The 19,167-nt window shown below is 33.3% G+C and overlaps 1 protein-coding gene across 1 annotated transcript in view; it reads left to right on the top strand.

The window, feature by feature from the left end:
• Nucleotides 1–19,167, top strand: part of LOC306949084 (sodium channel protein type 1 subunit alpha) — a gene marked incomplete at both ends in the record, with an annotated part of 58,396 nt that overhangs the window by 31,622 nt on the left and 7,607 nt on the right. Inside the window, 4 exons of the mRNA XM_079538861.1 lie at nucleotides 41–195; nucleotides 1,448–1,621; nucleotides 3,491–3,613; nucleotides 15,416–15,697. Of these exons, the coding sequence (XP_079394987.1) occupies nucleotides 41–195; nucleotides 1,448–1,621; nucleotides 3,491–3,613; nucleotides 15,416–15,697 (734 nt within the window). The remainder of the gene's footprint in view (nucleotides 1–40; nucleotides 196–1,447; nucleotides 1,622–3,490; nucleotides 3,614–15,415; nucleotides 15,698–19,167) is intronic.

Raw genomic sequence — 19,167 nt, 5'->3', positions numbered from 1 at the left:
ACAAAATCTTTCTTTTTCTCAATACATATGCTGTTGTAAGGCTGTGTACGGAGGTTCAAGTGCTGTCAAGTAAGTGTAGAAGAAGGGAGAGGAAAGCAGTGGTGGAATCTGAGAAAAACATGCTTCAGAATTGTTGAACACAACTGGTTTGAGACTTTCATTGTCTTTATGATTCTCCTCAGCAGTGGAGCCCTGGTGAGTAAAACATGAAGAGAGTATTGTAACTGCTCTCGGAAAACATTGTTGTAACTTAGTTAAAAAGCATGTAATTTCATGTTTTCAAAGGATCACTACATTTTAGTCAGGACTTTAAAAAACAGGTAGAAAAAGTCTCTTCTCAATAATATGTCCAAAAAGAACAGATATAATTGATTAGAGAATTTAACTCCACAACTGAAACTAATATGCCTGAATCTGGGAGAGGGACAACATGAGAAGAAAACACATTTAGCTTTATTATTTGGGTTTGGTCTCTAGTTTTGCTGGTGTTTATTGATGTGTCTCAAGGAAAATAACTGTCTCCTCTAAGAATAAAAATTTATCATTCATGCTTCTAGTTCAGACTTGTGTAGACTAAAAGGATATATGTAAAAAATGTTGTTGATCATTGTGCGGTAAGTATAACAAGCCTGTGAGAACAGAACAATGAGATTACGACCATAATATAAATCTATAATAATAAAAGAAACAACACTTATTATATTATTTTACAAATAAAAACGATGACAATAAATACAGAAATTTGAGATTAACTGACAAATTAAACGCTGAAATAACCTGTAAGTATGTCTAGTATCCACTCAGGGAGATACAATTACCATTCAGTAAATTACTTAAGTTCCTGAATTGTTAAACAAAATTACTTTGCAGTAGTATATTAGAAGCTCCTTTATAGAAAAATACTATAAAGCAGGTATTTGGGCTTTTTGTTGCTGTTGTTTGTTTGTTTTAAAAAAGAATAACTTGTTTTATCATTTATCACTTAAAATTTTCAAAAACTAGAAGGACTTAGCAGCATAAGATCAACTGCTTTGTCATTGTCCTGAAAATTTTACAGCTATGGCCCTGGATTCTGAAAATGGATCTCCCTATATATAAACCAGATTCTCTCAGTAGAATTCTGCTCACTCCTATCTCTTTGTAGAATCAAAGCTGTTTCTGAGAATTGAAAACAATCTGAGTAGAATAACTGAACAGCAGCAATAAATAAATAAAAATCTCTGACCAGAGTAGTTGTTGCTTTTCCTTCCTGTAAGTTGTAAAATATTTTTCTGTAGAGGAAAAACATACTGAGTTACTAGAAAAGAAACCTTGAAATAAAAGTGATAGTCCCACCCCTGTTCTTGAAGAAAATTTGCTCCCTTTCTTTTTATTCCTTCTTGTTAAAACCTAAACTATATGCTGTTGTTAAACATAAAACAAATATGTTTGAATATTTTTCTTACAGGCTTTTGAAGATATATATATTGAACAGCGCAAAACTATCAAGACCATGCTGGAATATGCTGACAAAGTCTTCACTTACATCTTCATTCTGGAAATGCTGCTGAAGTGGGTGGCCTATGGCTATCAAACATACTTTACTAATGCCTGGTGCTGGCTGGACTTTCTGATTGTTGATGTATGTACTGTATTTCTTAGGTGGTATTTTTACTCTTTTTTTTTCATTACTTTCTCTACAACCATAATATTTAAGTGTATACCACCTAAACTACTTTCCAGTTTAAAAAGTAAGGTAGGTGGAAAAAAAAATCCATAGTTCTTTGTCTTTCATTTTATCCTTACATTACTACTTTTCTATACCACAGAATTAATAATAATACAGTCCAGCTAACAAAGGAATATAACATACTAACTCTCCAGGTATTTGCGGTTATTCTCAGCACTGCTCACACCCACCTTAAGGCCCCACGGCCCCACTTTCCTTCCTGTGGTCTAAATCACATCCAGCATTCAGATTAATGTCTCTTCTACTAGACCCTTCTTACTGAAAAACAATTGTCCAAAATATCCAACTACAAACTCTGTAGTGCATATGACTGAATAAAGTTTTTACAAAGAATGCAAAATGCATGTGTAGCATTGGTTGTGTGACTTACTTAGTATAAAAGTCCACAAAATATTATTGAACTTATAATCTTCACGGCTGTGTTTGAAATCAAACTAAATTATCTTTCCTTATGGAGTTATCTAATAGTTTTAAATCTACTGTGCTGTAGCATGAATCATGGGAGACAATTTCTCTATGAATTGATGCAATTTAAAATTAGGATGACAGTTTAAAACAAATGTCCTCAGTTTGCCTCCTTAAGAAAACCTCCAGTGTGCAAAAATGCTTACTGTACCAATGGTTGGTAAAACTTACAGGAAAAAGAAATATTAAGCAAGTTGACATTTAAAATAAAAATGCATTTTGTCCTGCTTTCAGTGAATTAAGAATGATATAGATATTTTCTTTAATTTGGCATTAGATTATTACAGCTTGAAAAATTAAGTTTTTGATAGCATTATGAAGGTACTGTAAAAAAAAAATCAGATTCCAAAACGTCCTAGTTTTGCAGGTTAGTAAAGATGAGGATTAGCAAGAAGAGAAAAGTTCAAGATTTTACATCTAATACTTGCTTCTAAACACGATTAATGAAGAGCTCCGCTGCAGGCATTTCTTTCCATGTTGATTTGTGGGTAGGTGTTTTTTGTTTGTTCATTTGTTTTTAATAATTAAATAGTATATTTGACTATTAAAATATTTTTTTCAATAACTAGTTTAGGAATTGGAACAGGATAATGAAAGACCATTCAGGGGAAATGGAGTGAAAACTGAAATTATTTTGTCAAGAACCATTGTGAATGTAGAGGATATTTATATCTCATTGAGGAAATGCAGGGATGTAGGATACATACAGGCAGGTGAAAACGTGACTTTAGTAGTTCTGCTGCTTATTGGAACTGTTTCTGTGATGTCTTTTAAAAAACAGCATATTCCAGGTTAATATCAGCCTGTAAAGTACATAAATTTGGTCATCAGGCTAAAATATTAGTTAGTATAACTGAATATAGAATAATCAATCTACCAGTTTCCAGAGAAAGTTACTCTGTGACCCATCTGTTAACTCAAAACAGGCTTCAATTATTCCCTCCTAGCTGTGGGCAATCAAAGGAGTATTATCAACTATAATTACTAATTCCAGCAGCATTGTATAACAGAGGGGGAAAAAAAATTGCCCTCAAATCACTATTAAAATATGAAATTCCTAATTATTAATGTTTTCAGATACTAACTGTTACCTCATGGCATTTTTGTTTAACTTTTTACTTATCTTTCTCTTCTTTCTCATTAATTCTCTTTTTTTTTATTTGAAAGACTTCGTATTCCTGAAGAAAGTGGTCCAAATTCTTCTAAAATTCTTCTAAAGAAGTTTGTGTCTCACATCTATGGTATGTAAAGTAGTATGTATAATATAATAATTTTTACTTTCCTGTTTTCATATAGGTCTCTTTGGTTAGCTTAACAGCAAATGCATTGGGTTACTCTGAACTTGGTGCCATTAAGTCCCTTAGGACACTAAGAGCTTTGAGACCTCTAAGAGCCTTGTCACGATTTGAAGGCATGAGGGTAAGAAAAAATGAAAGAATCTGAAACTATGCATGCATACAATGAATCCATGCATGCAGAATAAGGAATGACAAGTCCATGCAGAAAAGCTGCACTATCTTTTTATCTATTGCATATCTTTTACTAACAGATAAGCAAAAAGCTTCATCAATTCACCTAAATCCATATGCAGTTATCACATAGCAGTTACATTCATTAAGATTACTTTACTTTCTAGCCAATCTCAGGAGTTCTGCATTTACGGCTTTAAAATTACCGATTATGAACTCTCTCAACAGACTTTTAATAATGAATTAAATAAGCATTACTCTGCTTATATGAGGATTTAATTTAGCAATAGTTTGTAAAGGTATTTTCTGTTACCAGCTGAAATCATTAATTTTTCTTCATTTATCGTATTTGATAAACGAACTTTGGCCTACCAACACTGGATCTTATTAGATCATACCAGAGATGTATTCATATCAGATAGTGGTTTAAATTTATTTCTGAGTTTGGCTGACTTTAAAGATAAAAGCTTCTAAAATGAGTTTATTTCAGTATGAAATTATTCTTTTTGTAAATTAAATGTTTTTCTTGCTTCAACAAATTTCTATTCAATACAGTGTGTATAAGGTTTTGTCATACTTATTCTGAGTTATTTAGAGGCCCTGCTTACTATACATCTCACTCAAGAAAGCATTAAAACTTTTTTTTTTTCATCTGTTTATGCCTTCTGTTCCTAAAAGCCACTGAATACAAACTAACTCTATATGCATGTCATTGAAATATATTTTAAGAGAATGTGTTTTGCTACTTCATGGAAACATGGGAGGAAATAGCGTGCTAACGAATTTCAGTTCAACTACAAAATAGTGAAATAGCCTAAAATGCACTGTTTGAACAGTATTTAGATACAAACCTAAGATTAATGAAGTCAAACTGAGAATCTCAGAATTCTTTTCCTTAAATTGTATTCATCAGCCTACATATTTCTACTTCAGTAATCATCAGAAGAAATACGCTATCCACTGACTGCTAGATGAGTAAATTTCAGTTTCATTTTTCAGTTTTGCTTTAAGCAGTGTGTGAATTGGTAATTCATCAGAGTAAGAGCTGGTCAAATTCTACAGAATGTATGAATTGACAATTAAGTTTAAAATGACTATTTGATTTAGCAATTTTCTCTGTCTTTTGTTGTACTTACTGTTCATGAACATTCTGACATGTTTTTTTGCAGACAAGAAATGTTGGGAAATTGCTCTCAGCTTTATTTTTTTTTTATAACATTCTGGTCAGCTGCAGGAGGACTGGGAGACTAGTTCAGAAGTTATATAGGAAAAAGAAACAACTCTTCAGATGACATTGGAAACAAAACAATCATTATTGGAAATACAATGTTGAAAATTATTGCAAAATCTTTTATTCAATTTTTTTTTCTGTATCCTTACATGACTTAGTAGATTTCCTACTTAGAACATTTAGGATATTCATGCTCAAAGAAAAATTATTATTTGAAATCTATTCCTTTGTTTCATACTGTAAAACTATGAATCTATGCCAGAGACCCAATCATATGGTAGGATTTCAGATACACAAGATGAATAATTCAAGAGCAACTTTACTGTGTAGGAATCACAGACAAGACTGAAAAAGCAGTAATGGTTACAGCTCCATCTTCCAATATTTATGATGATCAATGAAGTACCTGTTAGTAGTCACTTAGCAAATATGACCAGCCAAATGCATAGTCTTCTCTTCACTATTAGTTATATACACTTCTGAAGATGTTTTTTTCAAAACGGTTGGCATGCGTGCACAGCACTTGTCTACTGACAGATATTAGCATTACTTTATGAATGACTCACGAACAGTAAAAAGATTCCAATAGTAATTGACCAGCTCATTATAAGAATATACCCGTATCAACTTACAGCCTTCTCAGAAACTGAGTTCATTTCATAAAAACCCATTAAAAGAGATTTTGTATTTGCCAACAGGAAGTAAAAATGATTTAGCCCTTCTTGCTTTTTTATATTACACAGACCTACACTGACCAACAAGCTGAGTTTTTTTATTCAGCATGTATTTATTATTTTCCCCCAAATTCAAAATGATGTAAAATTTGCCTTGAAAAGAAGAGATCAAATGTATTCAATGGAAGCCCCTGTACATAGGCTGCTATGTATAATTTTGGAAAACAAACTGTTAAACAAGCTAAGCTACTTTAAATTGATATCTGATTATCATTCTGGTGAATATAAAAAATGCAGCATTTTAGAGACACTAAACAGTAATAGCTATTTTTTTAATCCAGAAATATCGAAACATACTTCACTCTTTAAGTCATGTTTTATTTTGCAGTTACAACTCACTTATGAAACAGCATAATTTCAAATTTGAGATAGATAATTTTCATTGACAAAGTGGAAATAAAATCTATGAATCATTGGTGATGAGACAGTTACAAATGGTTCATAGCCTGTGCTAGCTTTGAGCACATAAATGAATTTAGCCATATTAAAGGCATTTAAAATATCTACTAGTAATCTGCAGTCTAAGAAATTTTAATATTTCTATAGCCAGTCTCAAAACCAACTCCACCCAGATGCTGGAAGGCAAAGTAAAGAATTGCTTTAATTTAATTTAAATTTTTGTCATAGGGTTAATATTCTTATCTCAATTAATGACATACTAAGTAGAATTATCTGCAACCTGAGATTTGAATATACCCATTGCTTTTTGTTTAGCTTTTTAGTATTTGCAATACAATGCTTTTGCGCTAGTTCTGACTTGGTATGCTATTTGTCAATGTAAAATACTGAGTACACATTGCTTTGCTGAGTTAGAGAATTAAGTGACAATAAAGCATGCATTTGTGTCCAATTTCACAAAATAAAGCATGTCATGTCGTGCTTGATTTATTTATTAGAGAAATAGTAGAAGGCAGCAAAGAATCTGAAAACCACTTGCACTTTCAGTTTTGCATGCCTTATGCATATTTCTGGCTGATTGCTTTAAGCATTTACTGTATTTCAAATTTCCAGTCCAATTTCATAATGTGTAAAACTAAATTAGAGTATTTGGTGTCTTAAATATCTTCTAAAATTCAGTAGCTATACGTCAGACTCCCCTACCATGAAAGCGATAATGAGGCATTTCCAAGAATTCTCCAAACTTTATTAGTAGGAATGAAAGTTTCTTATACAATTGAGTTATAAAACACAGCATCAAGTGTCTGTCATTATAGATTCACAACTAAAAATGAGCTATACATTTCTATTTCGTATAGAATCTGTATAAAATCATTGAAATCTGAATTCAGTCTCCAATGCAGGACAAACTGGAGGAAACTTTTAAAATTTTCATAGAATGTCAATAATTGTGTTAATAATTGTACTGTCTTCCTCGGAGTTTAGAAATATTCTTCAGGACACATGTCAGTAAAACAAAAAAAAAACAAAAAAAACTGTCATATCCTCAGCAAACCCTTGATCTTTGGTTACAACCCTTGCAAGCACCAACTGTGCCTTGCACCTTGCAAGCTGTCATGTCTGCAGGGTTTTCTACAGCTTCAGAGGAAAGAATAAATCAACACAAACAGCATTTCCGGTAAATCAACATCTTATCTTACAGATAATTATTATATATTTAATCTTGAGAAAGTTTATTGGCTACCTCCTACATATTTTCCATGAGTATAGAGGGGTATTAATCTGAAGATTATGCAGTGTGAGAGATTTCTTCAGTGCTGCTGTTTTTGAAGATTGTGATCTTATTCACTACCTTTGAGTTTTAAGGAAAGTCGATTACAAGTGCAACATCTCCCAAAACACAGCTGAAAATTGTAGATAATTGAATGTAAGAAAACTTTATGTGTATATACTCATAAATCATATGGGAAATATTCTAGAATCTGGGGATTTTCCTTAGACTACAATTCTGCATTTAGAAGAGAATTTTTAAAGGAGTTGCTTATATTATTGAAACCAAGGTGATTTTTGACTGAATTTGTGTTTATTCTATCTTGAAGAAAATCCTTACTGTTAGGATCACAATTAATGAAATATAAAGGACAATGGTATTAAATTTATGCCATTACAAAAGCAAAAAACAATTTTCACCAGATCTAGTGAACTTCACCAGTACTGCTCTCACATCAGCTAATTATCCTGCTTTCATGTTTGTATGTATTTACAGTATTTACCAGCTCTTCTCAGACAGCGAAATGCAGCCCTGTGATCTGTTGCTCGGCAGATAACTACTGTGCTTCATCACACACTATGTTAAAGTGTATGATTTTTTCTGTGTTATGTCTTCAGAAGTATTTTGCTATATACTCGATCTGTTGTGAGAAACAGATGCAAAGCTGCTATGGGAACAAATGTATTTTATTAAATCGAACAATGTAGTTTGCCTTTAATAGACAGTTAAGTGAATAAAAAATGCTTCTGTTCTTACTTTAACCAATTTAAATTTTGTTAGGAAAGCTGTCCGGAACGAAATTAGGAGAGACCTCCTGAGATAATGTGCTCAAACCACCCTGCCACTGGTTTTGAAACTGCAGGGCACAAATCCACCATCCACAAGCATGAAATTTCTCCAGCACAAAGTGTTACGCAAATAGTTTGTGCATTAAATATTTGCAGAAGCATTTTCCTTTCTTTGAAGATAAAAATCCATATAAGATAAAACCCCTTTCTTTGGGGTCAACTACATGCATATAGCATTAATGAAGGACAAGAAGTAACTGTTGTATTAGCTTGATAAGGGAGTGAGTTTATTCTCACCTTAGATCTTTTGTATCTTGCTATCTTTTCTCAATAAGATTAAGAATTGTCTTTCCTTGTCTCTCTCTGATCCCTTCCATTTGCATGTCTTCTCTTTTACTCTCATTTAAATCTAAAGTTTTCCTTACAGTTGATGCTCTAAATGGCAGATTTCTTACAATCTTCTAACAATCTTCACCCTGTATCCTTAACACAGTCTTCATTCTATGCTGGCTTGAATAATTTGGGTGAATCTGCATTTTCACATTCAGCATAGATCCTCTCTTCAATCATTATTTGGAGCATGTCAAGCAGATTACAGTTTTTCCCACAGAAATATTTAATTTTCATCCTTTATTGTCTCCAAAACCAGTTCATAGTGTTCATCATGCATATGCAGCATCTTCCCAATTTTTTATTGTTTACTTACACTATGTATTTGTTGTTTACTTACACAGTGTATCCGTTCTAAGCTGCTCACCTTTGCATTCCCAATAATTTTTTTATTTAGTTCTATATTCTGCAGCTTGTCCAAAATGTGTACTGTGCTTCTGAGGAGGAACTAAACTTTTGCCTACAAACTTTGCAGAGTGCGTGTGGGAAAGGAGAGCAGAAGTGCAGGTATTGATCATGACATTGCAGATACTAAGCTGTCCCTTCCTTCAAACAGGGACTGTAAATACTATAAGGGAGTGTATACTACACAACTTGTACAAGATGTTTACCTTACACGTATACTGTATCTTGAAAAGAAAACAGTGGCTATTGATAAAATAATACTCAGTGCTTTATTATTTTTATATTTTATGAAAACAGGTTGCCAGGTGTCCTGTTTTATAACGAAGAAAATAGTCCTTTGAATTTTCAAGCTGTGGGGAATTTTGATTCAGTAGAAACTCAGGTGAAATCCCTGGCTCGATTTTACAAATCGATTGCCAGTCCTTTCAGCTTTGTATCTTATTCTTTGCTGTTTAGGATTTTAAAAAAAAATGATAGAAGGTTTAATGTTTAGATGATAGATTCAAGAGGGAAAAAAATGAATTTTCTTGTGTCTGCATGTGTATACCTATGTATAAATCTATTTATTTGGAGTAAAGCATCAGCAGAAATATTGATTTGATTTTGACACTTACCATTCACTGTTTTTTAAGTTCAGACCCACCTCCTTGTCAGTTAAAAATCTCTGCCTATAAGAAGGAATCAGGCCTATTTTGTTAGAGATTTTGTGTGCTTTAATGAGAGATAACAGAAGATGCTATTGTGATAAAAGATGAAGTCAAAGATCTAGTACCAAATGGAACCTTTCTCAGCAGAATTACTTAAGTAGTTCACAATTTTTATCTGAATTAAATGTTTAAGCTCTCCTTCACCTTTGTTAACATTTCAACTAATTTGGATTTTACCAAATTTCATCACTGCACTGCTGGATGATCTGATAATTTATTAAAATTGTATTTGCTGAGGGTTTTTGTTTTGTTTCTGTGGATTTTTTGTTTGTTGATTAAGATTTTATCATCACTGATTACCCTGCAGGCTCATGTGTTTCCTCTTTTTACCCGATTAAGCAAAAAAGAAACTTGATGAAATTGCATGTCTCTAAGGCATCTGAAGGTACTTCTCATCTAGATATCAAGTGCTGTTTTGTACATCACACTGCATATCTGAAAAGTTCTAGATTATGTATACAATTTAAGCAGTGAAAAATCAGTAACTGCCATCACATAAACCTCAAGCAACCTGTGAACCCCAAACTGTAAAGATATAGCTAAGAAATACTCTGCAAGAAATTCCTAGTTCTTCATAGATAAAAGCATAGAATCAATGTCATGCCTGGAAACTAAGGAGCCATTCAAGTATATATTGTTGTAGGTACTTTAAAGAATTCCTGGCAACTTTCTGATCTATGCTACCTACCTTTCTATGTCTAATTACCTTTCAAAAGGGATTAAAAGTGCAACCTTTATTTTGGATGTGGTTTAGGAAAAAAAAAACCAACTCAGGTTGTTTGGGTTTGGTTTCTTTTGTATTTATGTTCTCCTCTTTGATCTGAAGGTCTTCCTATCACATGGACATAAAAGAGCAGAATGGATGCAAATCTCTTTTCAGTTTGGTTCTCATCATGAATTTTCTGATCAGATGCCATATTCGGAGCACCAATCTATTTTTGTAAGCACTAGCCTATGGAAAACACCATTATTTACATATGGAAAAGTTTCTGTTTCATATTTCTGACTTGTCTGATAGGAACATCTGCATATGTTCTGTGATAGGTAAAGTAGAAAATGCAGAACATGCATATGATAGAAGATTCAAAGACAGTGAAAAAGCAATCAGTTAGAAGTACGTGAAGGAGAGTCAGCATTGATTTCAAGCTGCTGGATAGTCTATTGCAGACCCTTATGCTCCCGTAACTCAAATAAAAAAGCTGATGCACAGGGCGACTTTAAATTGTTGGTTCATGAATGCCAGGAGCAAGGAGTTAAAAATAAGACAAAGCCTTGTTCCAATAACTATCAGACTATCAAGAAGTGCTAATCTTTTTGATTTAGGTATGGACTTTCTTCATGGTCTCTCTCAGATCCCTATTTGATCCCCTGACTGGGAAAGTTACTGTGTTCCTTAGGTATTTTCCTCCCTTGCTTAAACTCCCTTATGATTCAAGAGAGAAAGCAACTGATAGCCTCCTCCTGGTCAAGTCACTGTGGTTTCAGCATCTTCTAACCTTCCTTGTTGGATGTTCTCAAAGTCCTTTACTGTAAGAACATTTTACACTCAGATCATATAAATCACCTGAGCTTCCATTCCTGCCTACCCACAGCACATCTGCCCATTCATTCCAGTCGTCTTACCTCTGTGGTGGACCAAGCATCTAAACCAACGTCTGCTTGCTCACTTCTTCATCTTTCATTGCAAGTTCTCTCTCCACCAGATCTGTGTACATCTGTACTTTGGCCAGGAGAGGAGAAGATTCATTTTCTTCTTATATCATGCTTGTTTGGCACAAAGTAATGTTCATATCTTACTCTGAAATCCTGCTCAAATCTGGTTCAGTGTTTAATTTGAGTCAGGAATGAATCTCTTTTTTCCTTGGATGTTGCTTATACTACATACACTGTTGACAATACCTCTCTTCAGCCTTTGTACTGCTGACAGATGAATGGCTTTTCTGCCTCAAGACTGTAGCTGTGTGACTATACAGACAGTCACTTAAAAAGAAAGAAATTATTTAACCTTTAGATACGTGCATGTAAGCCTATTCCTTGTTCTTCTTCCTTGGAGTTCCTGGAAGTTTCCTCAGGCTTTCCCAACTATCAAGGGACTGAGTATGGATGGAATATGTCTTACACTTCTTATGACCATATGTCAAGCATGCACAAAAGATTTGATTTTATCCATGAAGGTATTGGTGAAGTAAAATCTATTTAACTTTCTGTGCTTGTTTATGTAAATCTTGTGTAAGACTGTATACACGTAACAAATAATCACTGTAGCCTTTGATGGGCTTCTTCAGAGGAGATCAAGCACATCAAATCTTTGAGGAACTGCATCTAAAAATACATGTTGGTAGCTCCCAAAATGGAGGTAAATAAAGTACTTCATCATTTTTAGTAGGAAGAATTTTCCAGACATAATCTTATAATTTTCTTCTTCATCCTAAAGAGTGTAACTTCCTCCTCCTTTGCACCATGGTCAAAGAGTTTAGAACTTCTTCACAAAAGCTACAATTTTTATGCATAAGATTGTTAAGTACTACTGAAAACTTTTCCTGGTTTGTTTACAGATTGCAGGAAACCCAGGTTGAATGTAGAAGTTCCTAGAAATCCTGTGGTTGCTCATGCCAGGATCTGTTGAAGCCATTTTGCTGTGAGAATATTTATGTCTGTGAGACTCATGTGTTTGAGATATTGTGCCACAGCAAGGCTGTATCTAATAAAAATACTTATAATAAGTATAATATAATAATACTATAAATATAATAATACTTATATAAAGATACTCTTATAATTTACTCCCAGAGCAGGGATAAGCTGTTACTCTGCACGGTTCCCATTATATAAATATATATATATATAAAATAAAGGACTAATAGAAAATAGACTCAAAAGAAAAGCATTTTTCAAGATTAAAAAAAATGACATTTAGAATCACATTGATCTGTTCCAGATTTGAAGAGTAAAAATAAGAGCTTTGGTAACCAACATTCTGGTAACCTACTAAGGACTGTTTCCAACAAAGAGACTCACAATTTTTTACTTGCTAGATTTTTAACTAATTGAGAAATGTAATGATCTCTCTTCTGCATTTAGTTCACTTTTTATTGGTTCTCTTTTTTTCTGTCCATTTGCTGAAAATTACATGTGCAGGTGTTGTGTGTGTATTTATGGTTGCTATCTTGGATATATATTATGTAGGATAATAAAGACCATATCCCAATATACATCAGTTAGTCCCAAAGAAAATAGAGGAAATAAACCAAAAGCAAAACAAACCAACAAACAAACAAACAAAAAAAATCCACAATGAAAAAGCAAAATTGCCTCCAACTGCATACACCAAAGAAATTAAAGGCTTCTTTCCAAGGTGAAATTCACAGTCAGCCCAGCATCTGACCAGCATGTAAAAATCCAGTTCTACAATATATATATTAAAGGACAAAGACTCAACACTGGTGGGGAAAAAAAAATCAAAAATCCATCGAGCAACAACAAAAAACAAAACACAAACAACAACAACAACTTGTAAAAGTTTTAATTTTGTTTTCTTCTTTTCTTAAAAAACCTTCCAGGGGGACTGGATAGCTCAAGGGGTTGTTAATAGGATACAGAGCCTTTCATCTCTAGGTCACCAGTTCGCATCCAGGCCAGGTCAGTAGTGACCAGAAATTGTTACCATTTGATGGGTTTTCAGTGACCTATATGAAATACGTTGTTGGAACCATTGTGAGAACAGTTGCTGGAAGCTGTTCAGTTCTTATTTGAGAACAAGAGGCTGATCTTTTGGCAGTCACAGCAGCAAGACTGCATTACCTGTTCATCTAAAGATGTGAGACACTTCACTGTCCTTTTGTAGAAATCTTTCTACAACTATGATCAATTCATAATTGTTGTAACAATCATTGTAGCTGTTAATATTCTGCTGCCTGTTCTGGATCTGTGCTGTGGTCCAATGGATCTCAGGGTTGTTAAAAAGGTAACTGCTACAGGCAATCAATTCATGCAACACCATTCTTCGCTTTGAACACAGGTAACCTTCATTTAATTGACTTGCCAGAATAAATTCCCATCTTTCTTTCTTGACATCTCTATTTTCAGGCTTTTTACTAAGATTAAGCAGTGAAATTCAATCAGCATAACACATCCAGCATATTTTTATAAGAAGGAAAAAGAAAAAAGAAAAGATACAAGCAGAACTTTAATACAGTGTTATAGTAAAGGCCAGACTTGGAATAAATTCCAAAATCATTGCATTACTAATTTTTACGTTTTTTTTAATTCTGTCAAGTAGCAACAGATTTGTTCTCCCTGCAGGCCAGTAAAACAATAGTTCCCTCACTCCTTTGAAAATGGGTTCTTGTAATCTGGCTGTTACTGAGACCCTGTTAGTCTTCTTAAAAATGGGTAGCTTATATCACATAGGTACTTTATATTTTCTGCAGTAGAAATCTCATTAAATGAGAATACTTCCTTCAAAGCTATCACTAACACAGAAGCTGCCAATGAAAGCTAAATTTTGAAAATATGATAGCAATAATTCTTTACAAAGTTCCAATTTCCACTATCTATTAATGGAGGAAGCCTGTAAAAATGGCCATAAATTTTGGGAAGAGGAAGGTATTGAGTGATAAGTAACTCAGCCACAATACTTCACTTCCAAACGCCTTCAAGAGGCTTTGCAATACAGGTAGTAAAATGGAGCAACTCTGAGCTTGCTCAAAATAATCTTGGTAGCAGGAAAGCCTCCTCCATGTTGCAGAGAGCAGGGCACAAAGATAGACCAAGACACCTTAACAAATCCCAAGTATTCACATCAATCCTTTTCTCTCTTGTGCCAGGGACTGGATTACTGAGAATCAGATCCCAACCGTACGTTTTACCTTACCTTTTCACAAGGTCCAAAAAATTTTACAGAGTAAAAAATAAAATTTAAGATAACATACATTTAGTAAATGAGATCTGGTATTGGATACTTAAGGTGAATAGTTTTCTTAGCTGTTCAGCCAAACAAATATTGCAGGAGTTTTTCTAGCTCTGACAGACACGTGTGATTGTTTACTGTATGTATCAGAAAAAGATGTTTTTTTCTATATAAATAATTTGATATCTTGCCTACAAGAGCCTAAGCAGGCAACTGGCCTAAAGCAATTTAAAATACCAAATCAAAACCTTAAATATGTCCTTGGTGTATATTTACATAAATGAAGGGTGTTACCGACAAACTCAATACATGAAACAATAAGACTGGAGCTTGAAATAAATTCTGTTGATTCAATTAGACACATATTGCAAAACTGTCTTGCTTTTTTATACAAAGAAATTAATCTTTGTTATATTCTTGCATGGAATAATAAGGCAATAAAGATATGTATATAATTCCTGCATAATCCTTTTAAAGTAGAGCTTAGTTTCTAGATTCATGGCATTTATTTTTTCAGCTTAAATTTCAAAGTTATGTTGATAATGTTTAGGGTTTCCTTTTTTGTTTTTTTGAGCTACATTTTGATGCTCTTTTAAAAAATTTTCTTATTTACATTTAACATTTACTTTTATATAGAACATATCAGTGTTGGACTTCACCTTATTACAACCAAGTCTTCTATTTTGTTTTTTCTTATAACTATTTTAATTTTCTCATTTATTTTCCTTTCATTACATGTACTAATGTTAAGTATTTAAAAGTCCAGTGCAATGTTATAATTATTAATGTACTACATTAACACTTATGGTATTTGTTTTTGAACAAGCATTTATTAAGCATTGGTAAAACAGTATACAAAACTTTATTGCTGTAAATGTTCTTACACTCTTTTCTTTTTCCCCCTGTATTTGTGTACTAGGTGGTTGTGAATGCCCTTTTAGGAGCAATTCCATCCATCATGAACGTTCTTCTCGTTTGTCTTATATTCTGGCTAATTTTCAGCATCATGGGAGTAAATCTGTTTGCTGGGAAGTTCTACTACTGTGTTAACACCACAACTGATGAAAGGTTTGAAGTCGACCAAATCAACAATTTTAGTCAGTGCGAGGAACTCATAAAAAACAATCAAAGTGCCCGATGGAAAAACGTGAAAGTAAACTTTGATAATGTAGGATTTGGGTATCTTTCTTTGCTTCAAGTAGTAAGTGATCGCTCTTTGTTATATCACTCTTATTGTTTTTATGTAATAGTGAAAAGCAATTCTAGCAACAAAAGCAGAATACACACTTTTATCTACAACTTAGTAATTTATTAATACCACTGCTCTGATAATTTATTAGTCTTTCATACTGATCAGCAAAGTCTACTTAGAAGAATGAAGAACTTTTAGGACATCAGAGAGAACAAGTGTTCCCTTTCTATCTCTGAATGTTTCTAGAAGTACTAGGGCTGGTATATAGTTATCTGATTACTTTCAGTGCTGAAAAGAAATCTGCATTAGTGTAATTAAGTCACAGAAAAGAATTCCAGGTAGAAAACGCCATCTCAGTGATGTAACCACTGCAGTTACAAGATCTAAGAAAAAATTTATATCTAGAAGAGAAATAGAAGAAAAGTAACAGTAGGTGTTATAGTCTGTGAAATATTTTCCCTGCTATTCCTGTCCACACAGGACAATGTATGCAGAAAGGCTTATGTCTTCACTATCAAAAATTATGTTCTCAAAACATGAGCTATCCTTATGTGCACTGGAATACCTTACAACCTGACCCAGCCAAGAAATTGCAGGACTTTCACCTGAATTGTGCACAGTGAGCAATCTCTCTCTTTGAGGTCTAATTCTGAGAATTAATTTTCATTTTTAGTGTTTTAAAATAAGTTTCTAACTTTCGTATTGTCATAAGAAATCTTATTAATGCAGATTGTTAATTTACATGATGCAGTGGCATTGACATGGGCCTGCCCAGGTTCTAAGACAAGAAATCTGAGCACTGGTAACTGCCTCTCTGATTGAACAGAGCATCTCGTTCCATGACTCTGATAACACTGATGATTTGAAATTCATTAAGATTATTTACTGTCATATCAGGAATAGCAGAGAGGGACTAACAGAATTTGAGAAATATACAAAGGAATACAGTTTGACTTTGATAACAAAATTGGATTACAGTGGAAAGACTGTGAATATTGTTTTCTGTGTCTGATTTTTGAAATCCATTGCTAGAATCTCCACTGTGGAGGGAGGATCAGTATGCTTTATTAAACATTTTTTAAAATTAAAATTATTCAGCTGGAAAGGATGTCAGCAAAATTCCTTTCAAGTGGTTTGCAGCTCTTCTTTCGGTAGTAGCATAGCTTATTCTGGGACAGGTATAAGATAAGGTACTTTTTTTCCTGGTTTTATGGCCCTAGTCTGCACCTTCCCTCTACTTCGCAATGTCATATATATTCCAGTCTCAGCTATGTATAGCTTATTTTATTTCCACTGAATAGCAGAGAATATTTTATTCCTCAGAAAAATTTATTTCTTACATGAAAATTTATATTCTTGGATTATTGCATTGCTCTGGGAGGCAGATTGGATGAAATTTCCAAATGTACCCATGCTTCCAAAGGAAAAAATAATCATTAAGAGGGTCCTGGCTTTCGTGAGAGGACAAGACAGTTGTTTTAAAAATATCTGCAACACAGAAATTCTGCATAGATATGAAATACTTGCCGCGTTGATGCTGTTTTTGTGTGAGTAGAATTCCAGATATATCACCATATATTTTCACTTTTTTTGTACTACTAAGATGCATATAGATGTGCGGAAAGATTTTTGTTCAACGTTCGGAAAAAAAAAAAAAAAAAAAAGTGATAAAAAAGACACTTTTGTCATTCCATTAAACAAATACTTGAAACTGCATCTTTTAGGGTTTGATAAGTAAGCCACTTGTAGTGATTCTGTATGTAAGGAATGATACTCGCCCTAGACTAGAGCAAAGAAAGCAAATATCAGCTTGATTTTCAGCTAATGCTTTAAATGTGAAAAATCTATGGGGTTTTTTCCACTCTTAAGAGCAGAATGAAGACCATAACTCATAAATGTTTCTCAAGAAGATGTTCACAAGTTTTCACTTCAATATTTAAAGTACTTTTGATGAGGAACTGGTAAAGGATTCTAAGGCTGTTGTGTTTAGAAGAAACATGAGAAGTTGATGGGTATGTCTTGATTTACATACCCTCCTTAATCAGCTTGTATTAATAGTAAAAATGAGTAAACCGTAAGATTTACTTAAAAGTATCTGTGAATATGTCAGAAACAAGGATAAAGCTATTGAAACTTGGATAATTGGCCAAAAATAATGTTAAAAAGCCTGAAAAAAATCTGATAAAATCATAGTTGCTACTGGAAAAGCTTTCTGTGCACCCAGTGTGAACATTAATGGCTTTTTTTTTATTTAACAAGATTAATTCAGAAGTCTACTGAAGTCATTTATATCTCCCCTCTAGCAGTCTCAAGTACAGACTTGTTTAGGTTGTGGTGGACCAAAGAAAACTACCTCGTTGAGGTGAATATCATTGTTCTAATGATAAGCTCAGTGATAAGCGTCAATAGATGAATTACAGATGAAAGATTCTATTGCAACAGAAGGCTAGAAGCAACAGAAAGCTCTTACAATCCAGCCTTTTTTCCATTATTCATCCTGTTCTCTGACTCAGACCTTGTAAGCCAGTCAAAGAAGAACAGTGTAAATTAGCTCAGCTTTTCTGTGTTACAGGTAATACAATAGAAGCCTTTATTCTCTTCATCAGTAAGGTATTCTGTCTTGAGTGAATGCTATTGGAAATATTGTTTTAATGCAAATTATACATATATATATATATATATCCAAACAAGAACAAACCCAAACTCCAAGCCCCAGTGCCGAAAAACTTCAGATTTTTTTTCTTTTTTGATATAAATTTGTTTGAGTATTTTTCTGACCCGTAAGAAAATCATCAGAGCAAAAGATGAAGAAATTCCTTTCACAACTTTCACACATCAGTAAGTGAAGAGGAACAGGCTGATGTACACAAAGAGATGTGGCATCTATCCGTCTTGAAAATTTTATGGTATTATTTCTTTTTAATTTAAGCCAGTTAAGTTAATCCAAACAGTGTTTGGATTATTTGGTAAGTAGATCTTCTGAAGACCTGCTTTTATCCAGGATAAAATGTGGCAAATTAGTCTCAAAACACAGTATCACATTATTCTGTTATTTCTGGTAAAGACATGTAATATGTAGTGTTGCCACTCTGGCTTTACTTCCAAATTCATTGGAAATTATCCATCATGAGAATAATTTTATGTACTTCTAACTACAGTAGCTTGGGAGAATTTTGTTTTGTTGTTTTCTAGCTACTTTTGAATCTACATTTGAATTTGTTTTTCAAATTTCCTTGAGTAAAAACAAGTGTAATCTTTGAACTCAGTGAATTCTGATTAAGTGTCACTGAGGGTATATAATATATTTGTATAAATACTAAAAGGAAACTCAGATTTTGATCTCTTTGTCATATTTGTGTGTTTTCTAGTTCAGCATGCACAAATGCACAAACAATACCTTAAGCAAGATCTGTTGTAGAAAATTTGAGCCTAGCAAAACCGGGCCTAAGCTTCTATTGAATGCATTAGGAATAACACTC

This window comes from Tetrao urogallus, assembly GCF_951394365.1.
Source record: "Tetrao urogallus genome assembly, chromosome: 8".
Lineage (NCBI taxonomy): Eukaryota > Metazoa > Chordata > Aves > Galliformes > Phasianidae > Tetrao > Tetrao urogallus.
Note: the sequence above shows the minus strand (reverse complement) of the source record. Positions and strands in the feature narration are given on the sequence as shown.